General features: G+C 42.1%; 1 protein-coding gene across 1 annotated transcript in view; it reads left to right on the forward strand.

Annotated features, from left to right (window-relative positions):
- LOC139383310 (zinc finger protein 395a) overlaps positions 1 to 15,871 on the forward strand; it is a 29,000-nt gene extending 13,129 nt beyond the window's left edge. Inside the window, exons 4-10 of the mRNA XM_071127790.1 lie at positions 786 to 898; positions 1,096 to 1,307; positions 1,457 to 1,557; positions 1,721 to 2,051; positions 3,090 to 3,182; positions 13,082 to 13,200; positions 13,437 to 15,871. Of these exons, the coding sequence (XP_070983891.1) occupies positions 786 to 898; positions 1,096 to 1,307; positions 1,457 to 1,557; positions 1,721 to 2,051; positions 3,090 to 3,182; positions 13,082 to 13,200; positions 13,437 to 13,548 (1,081 nt within the window). The 3' untranslated portion in view covers positions 13,549 to 15,871. The remainder of the gene's footprint in view (positions 1 to 785; positions 899 to 1,095; positions 1,308 to 1,456; positions 1,558 to 1,720; positions 2,052 to 3,089; positions 3,183 to 13,081; positions 13,201 to 13,436) is intronic.
- The last annotated feature ends 6 nt before the right edge of the window (positions 15,872 to 15,877 follow it).

A 15,877-nucleotide genomic window follows, 5' to 3' on the forward strand; every position in this document is an offset into this window, starting at 1 on the left:
TTAGTGTAATGTAGTGTGGGGAGGTAAGGGTAGTGTAATGTAGTGTGGGAGGTAAGGGTAGTGTAATGTAGTGTGTGGAGGTAAGGGTAGTGTAATGTAGTGTGGGGAGGTAAGGATAGTGTAATGTAGTGTGGAGAGGTAAGGTTAGTGTAATGTAGTGTGGGGAGGTAAGGGTAGTGTAATGTAGTGTGGGACGTAAGGTTAGTGTAATGTAGTGTGGGGAGGTAAGGATAGTGTAATGTAGTGTGGAGAGGTAAGGTTAGTGTAATGTAGTGTGGGGAGGTAAGGGTAGTGTAATGTAGTGTGGGACGTAAGGTTAGTGTAATGTAGTGTGGGAGGTAAGGGTAGTGTGGGGAGGTAAGGGTAGTGTAATGTAGTGTGGGGAGGTAAGGTTAGTGTAATCTAGTGTGGGGGGGTAAGGGTAGTGTGGGGAGGTAGGGGTAGTGTAATGTAGTGTGGGGAGGTAAGGGTAGTGTAATCTAGTGTGGGGGGGGTAAGGGTAGTGTAATGTAGTGTGGGGAGGTAAGGGTAGTATAATGTAGTGTGGGAGGTTCTGTATGAGGTTGGGCATGTGTATCTTTATGGGAGCAGGGTATACGTCTGTCTGTCTGTCTGTCTGTCTGTCTGTCTGTCTGTCTGTCTGTGTGTGTATGTGTGTGTGTGTGTGTGTGTGTGTGTGTGTGTGTGTGTGTGTGTGTGTGTGTGTGTGTGTGTGTGTGTGTGTGTGTGTGTGTGCGCGTGTGTGTGAATGTACCTAATCCCTCTCCCCTTTCTCCCTGCTCCAGCTCCAGGAGTCCAGAGTCAGTGGATATGGATGAGATGATGGCAGCCCTCGTTCTGACCAGCCTGTCCTGCAGCCCTGTTGTTCAGAGCCCACCTCACAGAGACACAGTCATAGGTAATTCATTGATATATTAATTGATTGATAAGCTCTTAATTATATATATATTTTTTTTGTCATTAATCATTGCAGGTTCAATCTAATATATGTGTGTGTGTGTATGTGTGTGTGTGTGTGTGTGTGTGTGTGTGTGTGTGTGTGTGTGTGTGTGTGTGTGTGTGTGTGTGTGTGTGTGTGTGTGTGTGTGTACACAGCAGGTTCTACTGGCATGGAGTGCGGGGCGGGGGAACTCTCAGACAGCGGCAGCAGTGGCTACTGGAGCTGTGACCGTGGCTACAGAAGCCCGGCCCCATCTCCGCCAATCACAGAGACAGAAGGTCACAGCCTGGCCACACCCACTGATGAGGGATTGGACATGGAGCTGGAGCAGGTGCTGTTTGATGAGCCTGCGCCACGGAAACGCAGGGTGAGTAGGGTAGTCACGGAAATAACCTTGCTAAAATTTACCAGAATTGACTGGCAAACACATCAGCTATTAGCTATTTGTTCTTCATTTAGAGTTGAGTCAGTTCCATCAACCTTGCTTAACTGTGAACTTGTGTTCCCTCTCTCCAGAACTCAGTGAAGGTGGCCTACAGGTGTCTGTGGCCCAACTGTGGGAAGATTCTGACGTCTGTCGTGGGGATGAAACGTCACATCCGTACCCTGCACCTGGGGTAAGTGACAATAACATTTCCAATTATGTATCCACAAAGCTTTATAAAATACTTGTATTGTTAGAATGTGGGAGTGATTCTACTAGCAGTGGTAGTGGCAGAAGAATACAAAAAAACAACAGTTGCATTAATCTATGTACCATATGTGTTTTCCTTTCCACAGCCAGAGTGTTGAGCATGAGCGTTGCTCCCGCAGCGAGGAGGACTTCTACTACACAGAGATCCACCAGCGGGAGCTGCAGCCCCTCACCCCACCTCCTGGGGTCTCCACCCACACCCCTATCCCTACCACTAGCACCAGCACCCCCTGGTTGGCCTGTGCCTCCCCCTCCAGCCCCTCTACCTCTGGGGTAGGACCAGGAGAACCAGGGGTAGGAGCAGGAGCTGGAGGAGACTCCCCAACAGAAGTGAATCCCCAGCCCAGCCAGCTCAGCCAGTCTGCCCCCTCCATCCCAGGTTGCTTCGGGCAGGTCCACTCTGAGCACTCCTACCAGGTAGGCACTAGGACAGGGTTCCCCAACTGGTGGTGGGTGATTTGTTGGACATAAAATACTATAAAAACACCAGCAAATCAGATCCAAGTGATTTTAATTTGTTCCCAAAGTATTCCCACACATAATAGAGATACACTCAGTAGCCAGTTTATTAGGTGCACCCCCCATCTAGTACCGGATCGGATCCCCCTTTGCCTCCAGAACAGCCTGAATTCTTTAGGGCATGGATTCTACAAGGTGTGGCGTTCAAACGTTGCTCAATTGGTATCAAGGGACCTAACATGTGCCAGGAAAACATTCCCCACACCATTACACCACCGCCACCAGCCTGTACCATTGACACCTGCTTACACCAATCCTGGCTCTGCCATCAGCATGACGAAACAGGAACCGTGATTCGTCAGACCAGGCAACGTTTTTCCACTCAATTGTCCAGTGTTGGTTATCGCGTCCCCCCTGGAGCCGCTTCTTCTTGTATTTAGCTGATAGGAGTGGAACCCGGTGTGGTCGTCTGCTGCAATAGTCCATCCGTGACAAGGACTGACAAGTTGTGCGTTCTGAGGTGCTGTTCTGCACACCACTCTTGTATTGCGCCATTATTTGCCTTTTTGTGGACCGCCTGTTAGCTTGCACGATTCTTGACAGATGTTTTTTGTTTGGCGGACCATTCTCTGTAAACCTTTGACACTGTCGTGCGTGAAAAGCCCAGGAGGCCGGCCGTTTCGGATATACTGGAACCGGCGCACATTGGCACCGGCGATCATACCGCGCTCAAAGTAACTGAATGCCTCGATGCCCATCGTCTGTAGGAGAGAACCATTTCCATGAACATGATGGTGTACTGTACCTAATACATGTTTACATTTTCTCTGTTCTGGACATAAAAAGTGGAAAACAAATGTTTCTTGAGTTGAATACATTACAAGCACGCGATGAGCAGCTATTGAAACCTCTGTATTGTTTTGCAAGTGGTTATACAGCCTTTTGTTTTGGTCGCAACCTGATTGCGACCATTGACCACATTGTTTACTTCTGCAGGCTCCTGCTTCAGTCCAGGTGGTGGCATCACCCGTCTCTGTTTCCTCCACCTGCCGTTGGACCAAACCCACCTCCACCCCCCAACCAAGTCAGGTAGGCTTGCATTAGGATTTAAAACTGAAAGTATGCATTCATTTGACCTTGCCTGGTGGGTCGTTACACGAAATGAGTGCCTTTTGCCTCCCTTTGATATTTTAAGTAGAAATTGTGCACAAATATTGAATTTTAAAAGCCTGTTATATTTAATGAAGTGCCCTTTAATATAGACCACATGGAGAATTCAATAAAGCAGATTTTTTTTAAATATGAATAAATACTTTTTTTTAATATGCATTTTGACATGTCCCTCCGTGTACCTTCTGTGACTTCCAGGAAGATTTTAATCCCAATCCTTAACCCCAACATTTCTCAAACATGTCACCATCATTCTAAAGCCCTAGTTATTTTGTTGCTTTTGACAAAGTCATTTCTGACGATTATTATTGATTTCATGTGATTATTGATTCATTTTAAGGTACACATTTGTAATTTCCCTCATTTTACGGTCAACCCTGTCACGTGAACTAAACTCTCGTTTTAATATAGTATTCCTTTGTAAAGATGTTTTTTCTAAAGAAACATTGAACATCTAATAGACAAATAATATTTTTAAAGCAGGTGAGTTGGTTCTACTGTTTTTGTACATTTTCTGGTGTTTTGTGGAGGAAAACTGAGTAGGTCAAGTATAACAAGTCAACCCTGTTACCCATAGATAGACAGGATAGAAATGGTTTAACAATTTCATTTTGGTGGTGGGGGGGGGGGGGGGGGGGGTTGCATTCAATTGCCCTTCCCTGTTGCACACAACAAGCTTCAATTTCACCTGTCACAAGGAGTTTTATGGCTGATTTAAGCTGAAATCGTCAACCCTGTTACTTTATTTGGGATTTAATAGGCACATACTTTAGTCATTTTATTATTTAACCTCTTTAGATGGGAAAACTTGTTTTTTATTGAGTTGAACATGTTTTCTTTATGACAGCATGTTAAAATTGGGTGAAATCAACAACAAAAAATCCACCAAGTTACACATCTCAAAAGGCCCCCGAATTCATGTAACAACCCTGGTGTACCAGGTGGGTAGAGCTGCACTTTGGGACCAAAGGAATGTTCTCAAATGCGCAAACTCCGCCCATCCCTCAGCTGATAATTAATACAAATGCACCTAGAAAGAAACCCTGACTCCTGAGGCTCTTGAACGCAACCCTGACTGTAGAATCCAATAGAATAATCTGAAGGGAAATTCCCATAGATAATTTGCGTATAAACACTCAGTTAAGAACACCACAATTGCTGTTCATGTTTCATGCTGTATGTCCAGGTATATGCTATTTTCACTTCATTTTCCCCCTTTAAACACAGAGCTTTCCATATCTCCCAGCTTTCTGAATTCATCACGTATTTTCTTGAAAAGCGTGCATTTGCATAAACATTTCCCCCTACAGAGCCTTTGCCAGTATGTGTTTGTGGAGTAGAAGTCAGTCCATCAGGACAAAGAACGCTTGTTTTATAGGATAGATTTATTGCCCTGCCTCCAGAGCTGCTCTATACTGCCAATAGCGTGTCGTAGATATTTACCAGGCAATCCCCTTGTTGATTTGATAATATTTTCCATTACCGAACATCGCCTTTGTCTCCACTGGCCCATAGACTCCCGTTCTGTGGTGCTACATCACTGCCACCTATCGATCGTTAGTAGGAACTGGGGGTCATTTTTATGTGTTGTAAACAACACGTGGTCAATGGCACGATCAAGTCACTGCAGTAGATCAGCTGCAGTGCACACACAGAACAGTCATTGCACGTACCCTTTTCAGCAGTAAACATGGATTGTTCAATTTCATGTGCACTAAATATGCATTGGATTTTGACAATTTGGACAGATCGTTTGTCATGAATGCTAAAATAGTGGATAAAGAGTTTCCTTGCTAATTCATCTGTGTTGTTTTGCTGGACTTTTACCTTGTAGTATTGTTAGATGTCCACATCAAATGCAATATGTCCTAATTTATTTGATTAGTATATTTGTCAGGGACCATCCACAAAAAATGTATTGCACCAGATTTATCTTCCTCCTTCAGTTCACATCTGCAGCAGTTATGTGCATTAGTGTATACAGAGATTTTACTACAATTTACTACAAATTAAGTGTTTTCAAAGGCTGGTCATGGCTCACATCAACACCATTATCCCAGAAACCCTAGACCCACTCCCATTTGCATACCGCCCTAACAGATCCACAGATGATGCAATCTCTATTGCATCTACACTGCCCTTTCCCACTTGGACAAAAGGAACACACCTATGTGAGAATGCTATTCATTGATTACAACTCAGCGTTCAACACCATAGTGCCCTCAAAGCTCATCACTAAGCTAAGGACCCTGGAACTAAACACCTCCCTCTGCAACTGGATCCTGGACTTCCTGACTGGCCGCCCCCAGGTGGTAAGGGTAGGTAACAACATATCCGCCATGCTGATCCTCAACACAGGGGCCCCTCAGGGGTGCGTGCTCAGTCCCCTCCTGTACTCCCCGTTCACTCATGACTGCACGGCCAGGCACGACTTCATCACCATCATTAAGTGGTCCAAGCACACCAAGACAGTTGTGAAGAGGGCACGACAAAACCTATTCCCCCTCAGTAGACTGAAAAGATTTGGCATGGGTCCTCAGATCCTCAAAAGGTTCTACAGCTGCACCATTGAGAGCATCCTGACTGGTTGCATCACTGCCTGGTATGGCAACTGCTCGGCATCTGACCGCAAGGCACTACAGAGGGTAGTGCGTACGGCCCAGTACATCACCGGGGCCACGCTTCCTGCCATCCAGGACCTCTATGCCAGGTGGTCTCAGAGGAAGGCCCTCGTCATAGACTGTTCTGTCTGCTACCGCATGGCAAGCGGTACCGGAGCGCCAAGTCTAGGTCCAAGAGGCGTCTAAACAGCTTCTACCCCCAAGCCATAAGACTCCTGAACATCTAATCAAATGGCTACCCAGACTATTTGCTTTGCCCCCCCTCTTTTACTCCACTGCTACTCTGTTATTATCTATGCATAGTCACTTTAATAACTCTACCTACATGTACATATTACCGACATTTTACCAACTAATCGGTGTCCCCACACATTGACTCTGTACCGGTACCCCCTGTATATAGTCTTGCTATTTTTATTTTACTGCTGCTCTTTAACTACTTGTTACTTTTATTTCTTATTGTCATATTGTATTTTTTATACTGCATTGTTTGTTAGGGGCTTGTAAGTAAGCATTTTACTGTAAGGTACCTGTTGTATTCGGCGCATGCTAATACATTTTGATGTGATTTGAAATCCCTGGGCGGGCCGCATAGTCCAAATAGTGTAAAAGATTCCAGGGTTTTTCTTTATTTTATTTTTTTACTTTTTTCTGTTATAGAATAATAGTGAAGACATCAAGACAATGAAATAACACATATGGAATCATGTAGTAACCAAAAAAGTGTTAAACAAATCAAAATATATTTTATATTTGAGATTCTTAAAAATAGCCACCCTTTGCCTTGATAATCGGGGCAGCAGGTAGCCTAGTGGTTAGAGCGTTAGGCCAATAACCAAAAGGTTGCTGGATCGAATCCCTGAGCTGACAAGGTTCTACCCCCCACTGTTCCCTTTTAGGCCGTCATTGAATTTGAGATTTTTTGGTTCCAACCGCCGTGAGACGCAGAGTAGGTGAACGGATGATCTCCACATTTGTGGCTCCCACCGTGAAGCATGGAGGAGGAGGTGTGATGGTGTGGGGATGCTTTGCTGGTGACACTGTCAGTGATTTATTTAGAATTCAAGGCACAATTGACCAGCATGGCTACCACAGCATTCTACAGCAATACGCCATCCCATCTGGTTTGCTTTTAGTGGGACTATCATTTGTTTTTCAACAGGACAATGACCCGAAACACACGACCAGGCGGTGTAAGGGTCATTTGACCAAGAAAGAGAGTGATGGAGTGCTGCATCAGATGACCTGGCCTCCACAATCACCTGACCTCAACCCAATTGAGATGGTTTGGGATAAATAGGACCGCAGAGTGAAGGAATAGCAGCCAACAAGTGCTCAGCATATTTAGAAACTTCTTCAACACTGTTGGAAAAGCTTTCCAGGTAAAGCTGGTTGAGAGAATGCCAAAAGTGTGCAAAGCTGTCATCAAGGCAAAGGGTGGCTACTTAGAAGAATCTAAAATATATTTGGAATTGTTTAACACTTTTTTGGTTACTAAATGAATCCATGTGTGTTATTTCATAGTTTTGATGTATTCACTATTTTTCTACAATGTTGAAAATAGTAAAAATAAAGAAAAACCCTAGGTGTGTCCAAAATGTTGACTGGTACTGTACAGTTTTTGAAAAAGTACTCAATTGTCATACTTGAGTAATAGTAAAGATATCTTAATTGAAAATGACTCAAGTAATAGTGAAAGTCACCCAGAAAAATACTACTTGAGTAAAAGTCTAAAAGTATTTGGTTTTAAATATACTGAAGTATCAAAAGCAAATAGAATTGCTAATATGTACTGAAGTATCAAAAGCAAATAGAATTGCTAATATGTACTGAAGTATCAAAAGCAAATAGAATTTCAAATTCCTTGTATTTTTTATTGAACCTTTATTTAACTAGTCAGTTAAGAACAAATTCTTATTTACAATTACAGCCTACCCTGGCCAAACCCGGACGACCCTGGCCAATTGTGCGCCGCCCTATGGGAATCCCAATCACAGTGGGATGTGATACAGCCTTGATTCGAACCAGGGACTGTAGTAGAGGTCGACTTATTATGATTTTTCAATGCCGATACCGATTATTGGAGGACCAAAAAAGATGATACCGATTAATCGGACGATTTTTTTTCTTTATTTGTAATAAAGACAATTACAACAATACTGAATGAACACTTATTTTAACTTAATATAATACATCAATAAAATCAATTTAGCCTCAAGTAAATAATGAAACATTTTCAATTTGGTTTAAATAATGCAACAACAAAGTGTTGGAGAAGAAAGTAAAAGTGCGTAAGTAAGAAAGCTAACGTTTCAGTTCCTTGCTCAGAACATGAGAACATATGAAAGCTGGTGGTTCCTTTTAACATGAGTCTTCAATATTCCCAGGTAAGAAGTTTTAGGTTGTAGTTATTATAGGAATTATAGGGCTATTTCCCTCTATACCATTTGTATTTCATTAACCTTTGACTATTGGATGTTCTTATAGGCACTTTAGTATTGCCAGTGTAACAGTATAGCTTCCTTCCCTCTAGTTAGCGCGCGCTAACTAGCTAGCCATTTCACTTCGGTTACACCAGCCTCATCTCATTGATAGGCTTGAAGTCATAAACAGCGCAATGCTTGACGCACAACGAAGAGCTGCTGCAAAACGCACGAAAGTTTTGTTTGAATGAATGTTTACGCGTCTGCTTCTGCCTATCACCGCTCAGTCAGATACTTGTATGCTTGTATGCTCAGTCAGATTATATGCAATGCAGGACATGCTAGATAATATCTAGTAATATCATCAACCATGTGTAGTTAACTAGTGATTTTGATTGATTGTTTTTAAAAAGATAAGTTAAATGCTAGCTAGCAACTTACCTTGGTTTACTGCATCCGCGTAACAGGCAGTCTCCTTGTGGAGTGCAACGAGAGAGAGGCAGGTCATTATTGCATTGGACTAGTTAACTGTAAGGTTGCAAGATTGGATCCCCCGAGCTGACAAGGTGAAAATCTGTCATTCTGCCCCTGAACAAGGCAGTTAACCCACCGTTCCTAGGCGTCATCGAAAAATAAGAATGTGTTCTTAACTGACTTGCCTAGTTAAATAAAGGTGTAAAAAAAATATAACATTTATTTTTTTAATCGGAAAATCTGCGCCCAAAAATACCGATTTCCGATTGTTATGAAAACTTGAAATCGGCCCTAATTAATCGGCCATTCCGATTAATCGGTCGACCTCTAGACTGTAGTGATGCCTCGTGCACTGAGATGCAGTGCCTTAGACCGCTGTGCCCCTCGGGAGCCCGGGTGGTGCAGACGGCATAATTGTATTTTTTTAATTAAGTGGCGGATAGCCAGGGGCACACTCCAACACTAAGACATAATTTACAAATGAAGCATTTGTGTTTAGTGAGTCCATCAGATTAGAGGCAGTATGGATGACCAGGGATGTGAACTGAACCAATTTCCTGTCAAAATGTAACGAGTACTTAAGTACTTTACACCACTGGTGCTGTATATAGATACAGTGCCTTGCGAAAGTATTCGGCCCCCTTGAACTTTGCGACCTTTTGCCACATTTCAGGCTTCAAACATAAAGATATAACACTGTATTTTTTTGTGAAGAATCAACAACAAGTGGGACACAATCATGAAGTGGAACGACATTTATTGGATATTTCAAACTTTTTTAACAAATCAAAAACTGAAAAATTGGGCGTGCAAAATTATTCAGCCCCTTTACTTTCAGTGCAGCAAACTCTCTCCAGAAGTTCAGTGAGGATCTCTGAATGATCCAATGTTGACCTAAATGACTAATGATGATAAATACAATCCACCTGTGTGTAATCAAGTCTCCGTATAAATGCACCTGCACTGTGATAGTCTCAGAGGTCCGTTAAAAGCGCAGAGAGCATCATGAAGAACAAGGAATACACCAGGCAGGTCCGAGATACTGTTGTGAAGAAGTTTAAAGTCGGATTTGGATACAAAAAGATTTCCCAAGCTTTAAACATCCCAAGGAGCACTGTGCAAGCGATAATATTGAAATGGAAGGAGTATCAGACCACTGCAAATCTACCAAGACCTGGCCGTTCCTCTAAACTTTCAGCTCATACAAGGAGAAGACTGATCAGAGATGCAGCCAAGAGGCCCATGGTCACTATGGATGAACTGCAGAGATCTACAGCTGAGGTGGGAGACTCTGTCCATAGGACAACAATCAGTCGTATATTGCACAAATCTGGCCTTTATGGAAGAGTGGCAAGAAGAAAGCCATTTCTTAAAGATATCCATAAAAAGTGTTGTTTAAAGTTTGCCACAAGCCACCTGGGAGACACACCAAACATGTGGAAGAAGGTGCTCTGGTCAGATGAAACCAAAATTGAACTTTTTGGCACCAATGCAAAATGTTATGTTTGGCGTAAAAGCAACACAGCTGAACACACCATCCCCACTGTCAAACATAGTGGTGGCAGCATCATGGTTTGGGCCTGCTTTTCTTCAGCAGGGACAGGGAAGATGGTTAAAATTGATGGGAAGATGGATGGAGCCAAATACAGGACCATTCTGGAAGAAAACCTGATGGAGTCTGCAAGAGACTGGGACGGAGATTTGTCTTCCAACAAGACAATGATCCAAAACATAAAGCAAAATCTACAATGGAATGGTTCAAAAATAAACATATCCAGGTGTTAGAATGGCCAAGTCAAAGTCCAGACCTGAATCCAATCGAGAATCTGTGGAAAGAACTGAAAACTGCTGTTCACAAATGCTCTCCATCCAACCTCACTGAGCTCGAGCTGTTTTGCAAGGAGGAATGGGAAAAAATGTCAGTCTCTCGATGTGCAAAACTGATAGAGACATACCCCATGCGACTTACAGCTGTAATCGCAGCAAAAGGTGGCGCTACAAAGTATTAACTTAAGGGGGCTGAATAATTTTGAACGCCCAATTTTTCAGTTTTTGATTTGTTAAAAACGTTTGAAATATCCAATAAATGTGGTTCCACTTCATGATTGTGTCCCACTTGTTGTTGATTCTTCACAAAAAAATACAGTTTTATATCTTTATGTTTGAAGCCTGAAATGTGGCAAAAGGTCGCAAAGTTCAAGGGGGCCGAATACTTTCGCAAGGCACTGTATATATATATATTTTTAAATTGTTTTATACATTTTCGGTATGGAAAAATGCTTTCAATGTAAACGTAAATGACTTAAACCAGATATAAAGTATGTAGGACAGATAATATAATTGTTGAGAACTAACAATCACCAAAATAAAAGCTAGATCATCTGGGAGATTTGAAAATTCCCAAAACAATGAATTTAGCAATGAAAATGTTGTTATTATGTTTGAGTAAAACAACACAGCATTAGCCATGGCCAAATGCATAGAATTGCAGGAAATTTCAGTTGAAGTCGGAAGTTTACATACACCTTTGCCAAATGTTTTTCACAATTCCTGACATGTAATCCTAGTAAAAATCCCATGTTAGGTCAGTTAGGATCACCACTTTATTTTAAGAATGTGAAATGTCAGAATAATAGTAGAGAGAATTATTTACTTCAGCTTTTATTTCTTTCATCACATTCCCAGTGGGTGAAAAGTTTACATACACTCAATTAGTATTTCGTAGCATTGCCTTTAAATTGTTTAACTTGGGGCAAACATTTTGGGTAGCCTTCCACAATCTTCCCACAATAACTTGGGTGAATTTTGGCCCATTCCTCCTGACAGAGCTGGTGTAACTGAGTCAGGTTTGTAGGCCTCTTAGCTCGCACACGCTTTTTCAGTTCTACCCACAGATTTTCTATGGGATTGAGGTCAGGGCTTTGTGATGGCCACTCCAATACCTTGACTTTGTTGTCCTTAAGACATTTTGCCACACCTTTGGAAGAATGCTTGGGGTCATTGTCCACTTGGAAGACCCATTTGCGACCAAGCTTTAACTGATGTCTTGAGATGTTGCTTCCATATATCCACATAATTTTCCGTCCTCATGATGCCATCTATTTTATGAAGTGCACCAGTCCCTCCTGCAGCAAAGCACCCCCACAACATGATGCTGCCACCCCCGTGCTTCACGGTTGGGATGGTGTTCTTCGACTTGCAAGCCTCCCCATTTTTCCTGCAAACATAACGATGGCCATTATGGCCAAACAGTTCTATTTTTGTTTCATCAGATCAGAGGACATTTTCCCAAAAGTACGATGTTTATCCCCATGTGCAGTTGCAAACCGTAGTCTAGCTTTTTTATGGTGGTTTTGGAGCAGTGGCTTCTTCCTTGCTGAGCGGCCTTTCAGGTTATGTCGATATAGAACTCATTTTACTGTGGATATAGATACTTCTGTACCTGTTTTCTCCAGCATCTTCACAAGGTCCTTTGCTGTTGTTCTGGGTTTGATTTGAAATTTTCTCACCAAAGTATGTTAATCTCTAGGAAACAGAACGCGTCTCCCTCCTGAGCGGTATGATGACTGCGTGGTCCCATGGTGTTTATACCAGCGTACTATTGTTTGTACAGATGAACGTGGTACCTTCAGGCGTTTGGAAATTGCTCCTAAGGATTAACCCGACTGGTGGAGGTCTACAATTTTCTTTCTGAGGTCTAGGCTGATTTGTTTGATTTTTCCATGATGTCAAGCAAAGAGGCACTGAGATTGGAGGTAGGCCTTGAAATACGTACACCTCCAATTGACTCAAATGATGTCAATTAGCCTATCAGAAGCTTCTACATCCATGACATCATTTTCTAGAATTATCCAAGCCCAACAGTCATCTTAGTGTATGTAAACTTCTGACCCACTGGAGTTGTGATGCAGTGAATTATAAGTGTGTATGTCTGTAAACAATTGTTGGAAAAATTACTTGTGTCATGCACAAAGTAGCTGTCCTATCCGACTTGCCAAAACTATAGTTTGTTAACAAGAAATTTGTGGAATGGTTGAAAAACAAGTTTCAAATGATGTAAACTTCTGACTTCAACTGTATAGTGGCACCCTGTCCTTGTTTCCTTCCTTAATCTGCAGATCCTTTCAAATCAGTGCAGATGAAGGAGAGGAGACTTGGAAAAGAAGCCTTTTGATTGGATGGTATTTGTGATTCTGCTCAAATCCCTCTTCATTACCTCTAACGCAGGCAGTAATAATATGTGTATGTTCTGTAGTTTTTCTCTGCTTTTCATCTGTGTGTTTCCCCCTCTGTCCACCAGAGCGCACCATTCCTTGTGCGGTCAGTCAGTGTGGGAGAACAGTGGCTGCAGCAGCAGAATGCCCCAATTAGGCCACACCCTGCCAGCACCTCTCCCCCACGCAGCCACTGGACCTCAAGGTGAGCTATTATACTATACTATATACTATTACTACTGTATTGCTATTGATAACATATCTGCCTCAGTCAATTTGAGTCTACGGTCATTTGCCTTCTCACATCCCTCTATGCATCCCTCTCTACACATGTCTCTCTGTCCAATTCCATTCATACATTTACTGTCAATTAACTCAATTTCATGACTCTCTCCCTCTTCCATCTCCTCTCTCTTTCCCTCCCTCCCTTTCTCTCTACAGGAGGATCCGTGGCGAGGCTAAGAAGTGTCGTAAGGTCTACGGCATCGAGCACCGGGATCAGTGGTGCACCGCCTGTCGCTGGAAGAAAGCCTGCCAGCGCTTCCTCGACTGAACTCCTAACCGAAGAAGAGAGGGACGAAGAGAGAAAAAGAGATATGGAGGAGAGAAAGAAAGTGAGAGACTGCCAGAAGAGAGGAGCAGTCACCTCTTCAAGTGAAGACTGAGGAAAGATCTGGGGGTCAACCAGTGGAGCAACATGGTGTTTATTTCTTTTATTTTTTTATTCGTTTTTTTGTACTTTTTACAACTTTACTAAAAGTTTTTTATGTACTTTGTTCATGTCTTTGAGAACTTCGGGTTCTTGTGTGTTGGTGCTCACGGTGAACTTGGCGGGTGCAGCTTAATGACCTATGACCGGTAGGTAACCTATGATCTATACCTGCAGCATAGTCCCGCATCTCAGTTCCTCTGTCTTCCTGCCCAGTGAGGGGCTATACAGGAAGCAGACTTCTTCTCTTCCAAATCTTTGGCCGTATCCTATAACCAGCAGCTCGTCTATACCCAGCAGCTATATAGAGGATGCCTATTGCTCTATGACATCATGCCGTCCATAACTTGGCTTGGGAACAAGGCTTTCTGCTTGTTGCCAAGGGTGGACATGAGCCAGGCAGGTGCTGAGCAGAATATCTGATCTGTAAATCAATCCAACTTCCAAATGCCTGGGCAAGAACAGATCCATATGATACAAAGATTAACCGATACATTCACGCTTTGGCTTTCTGTCAGTGTAGGTGGTGGAGAATGAACGATTAGGAGAAGAAAGTAAAGTGATACAAGGAGGGAGTTAGCCCTAAGTAGCAGAGGTGAAGCTTCATTAAATACTTAGTAACAAGCATGCTAAATACAGGACCTATGTCAGAGAGGAGAGATGCTGGCCATCAACTTGTTCAGTTATTTGTTAATAATGTATACCATCTGTTATCAATTCCATAAAGTGCGCTGATTGGCTGGGAGAATCCCCCTTGACCTATAGGATTCCATCTGCTCATGATCTACCAATCAGTAAGTTGTAACCAGTAAGTTGTGTCTTAAACATTGAGAATTGATTGGAGAGTTGTAATTGGAGGAGATGTAAAATGCAGATTTGGGATTCATATGCCCAACCCGTCTGATGATGTGTTTATAAGCCATTTATTCCTGCAAATTCGTATGTAGCTTTTTTATTGTAATGGGCTTTTTTAAGGAAACAAAAATAATGTTTTGTCGACGTCGACTATGTCATTTGTATTGTGTGTTTCGTTATATTATCCAGCAATGTTGTGTCTATATTTTGCAACTTGTCGTTTTCTCTAAGATGTGTTAAATACAATGTTCCGCCAAGAATTACGATGTTGTGGGATATAGGAATCAATTCACATACTTTAGACCAATCAGATGTCATACACACTGATTTTCACTTCTCTGACTATGATGCAAGCAACTGTTAAAAGTTAAAGACTCAGTATCTCGTCCTTGTTGTTAGCAGCTACTGTAGCTATCCTTCCTGTTTTGCCTTAGTCTTCTTTGTTCGGGTCAACAGATCATCTGTAAGAGCAGCCATTTTGTAAGAGCAGAGTCTTTTGGGGGGGGGGGGGGGGGGGGTTACACCAGAAATGGTCTATAATATAGCCAAGTAACAGGCTTTAGTTACACTAACAGATATCATTTTAAGCACTGTAGTTTATTGTTAAAGAGACACTATGACAGAATAGGACATGGAAGGATTGGGTCCTTTTACAACATGGAGGTCATTGGCAGGTTGTGTCTTACATCATTGTAATACAATGAAACATTTGTATAATATATTTGGGCAGGAATCTATCTCCATACATTTGTCATATACTTGGATGGCCAATAACCCATACCGCTCTCATTAGTGGCGATACACTAATTTAATTGAATTATCGCGGTTCCTGGTTAGATGTGGAATGTACCAATAATAATATCTTAAATATGGTGCCGGCATTGAGTCTGATTGCATTTAACAGGCTAAGTTAGGCTTATTTTAAAATGATATGCTGCTCGGGGGCATTGTGGCCCTAACCCAAACCCTTGTCACTCTACCACCTATTGTAAATGAACATGCATACATCTCTGTTGAAAAAGCGTTTAATGAACGTTCGGCATAAACGGATGTTTCATATGTTAAGACCCAAAATATATTCATGATTGTTTATTGAAACTCATGTTTCCTTGCAGTAAGCCAATGAATCCACAGAAGCAAAAAAACAAAACAATTGTATTTATATATATTGTCCTATGTATGTACTTAGAGAAAAAACAACTGTTGAATAAAGTATAATTTGTATTATGATGCACTCATTTTATATGGAATCTGAAATGTTTTTGTCTTTTTGATGTTGAAATATACTTGATAAAGATTTATCCTGTCGAAAGTAGTC

Source organism: Oncorhynchus clarkii, chromosome 25, assembly GCF_045791955.1.
Source record: "Oncorhynchus clarkii lewisi isolate Uvic-CL-2024 chromosome 25, UVic_Ocla_1.0, whole genome shotgun sequence".
NCBI classification, from domain to species: Eukaryota; Metazoa; Chordata; class Actinopteri; order Salmoniformes; family Salmonidae; genus Oncorhynchus; species Oncorhynchus clarkii.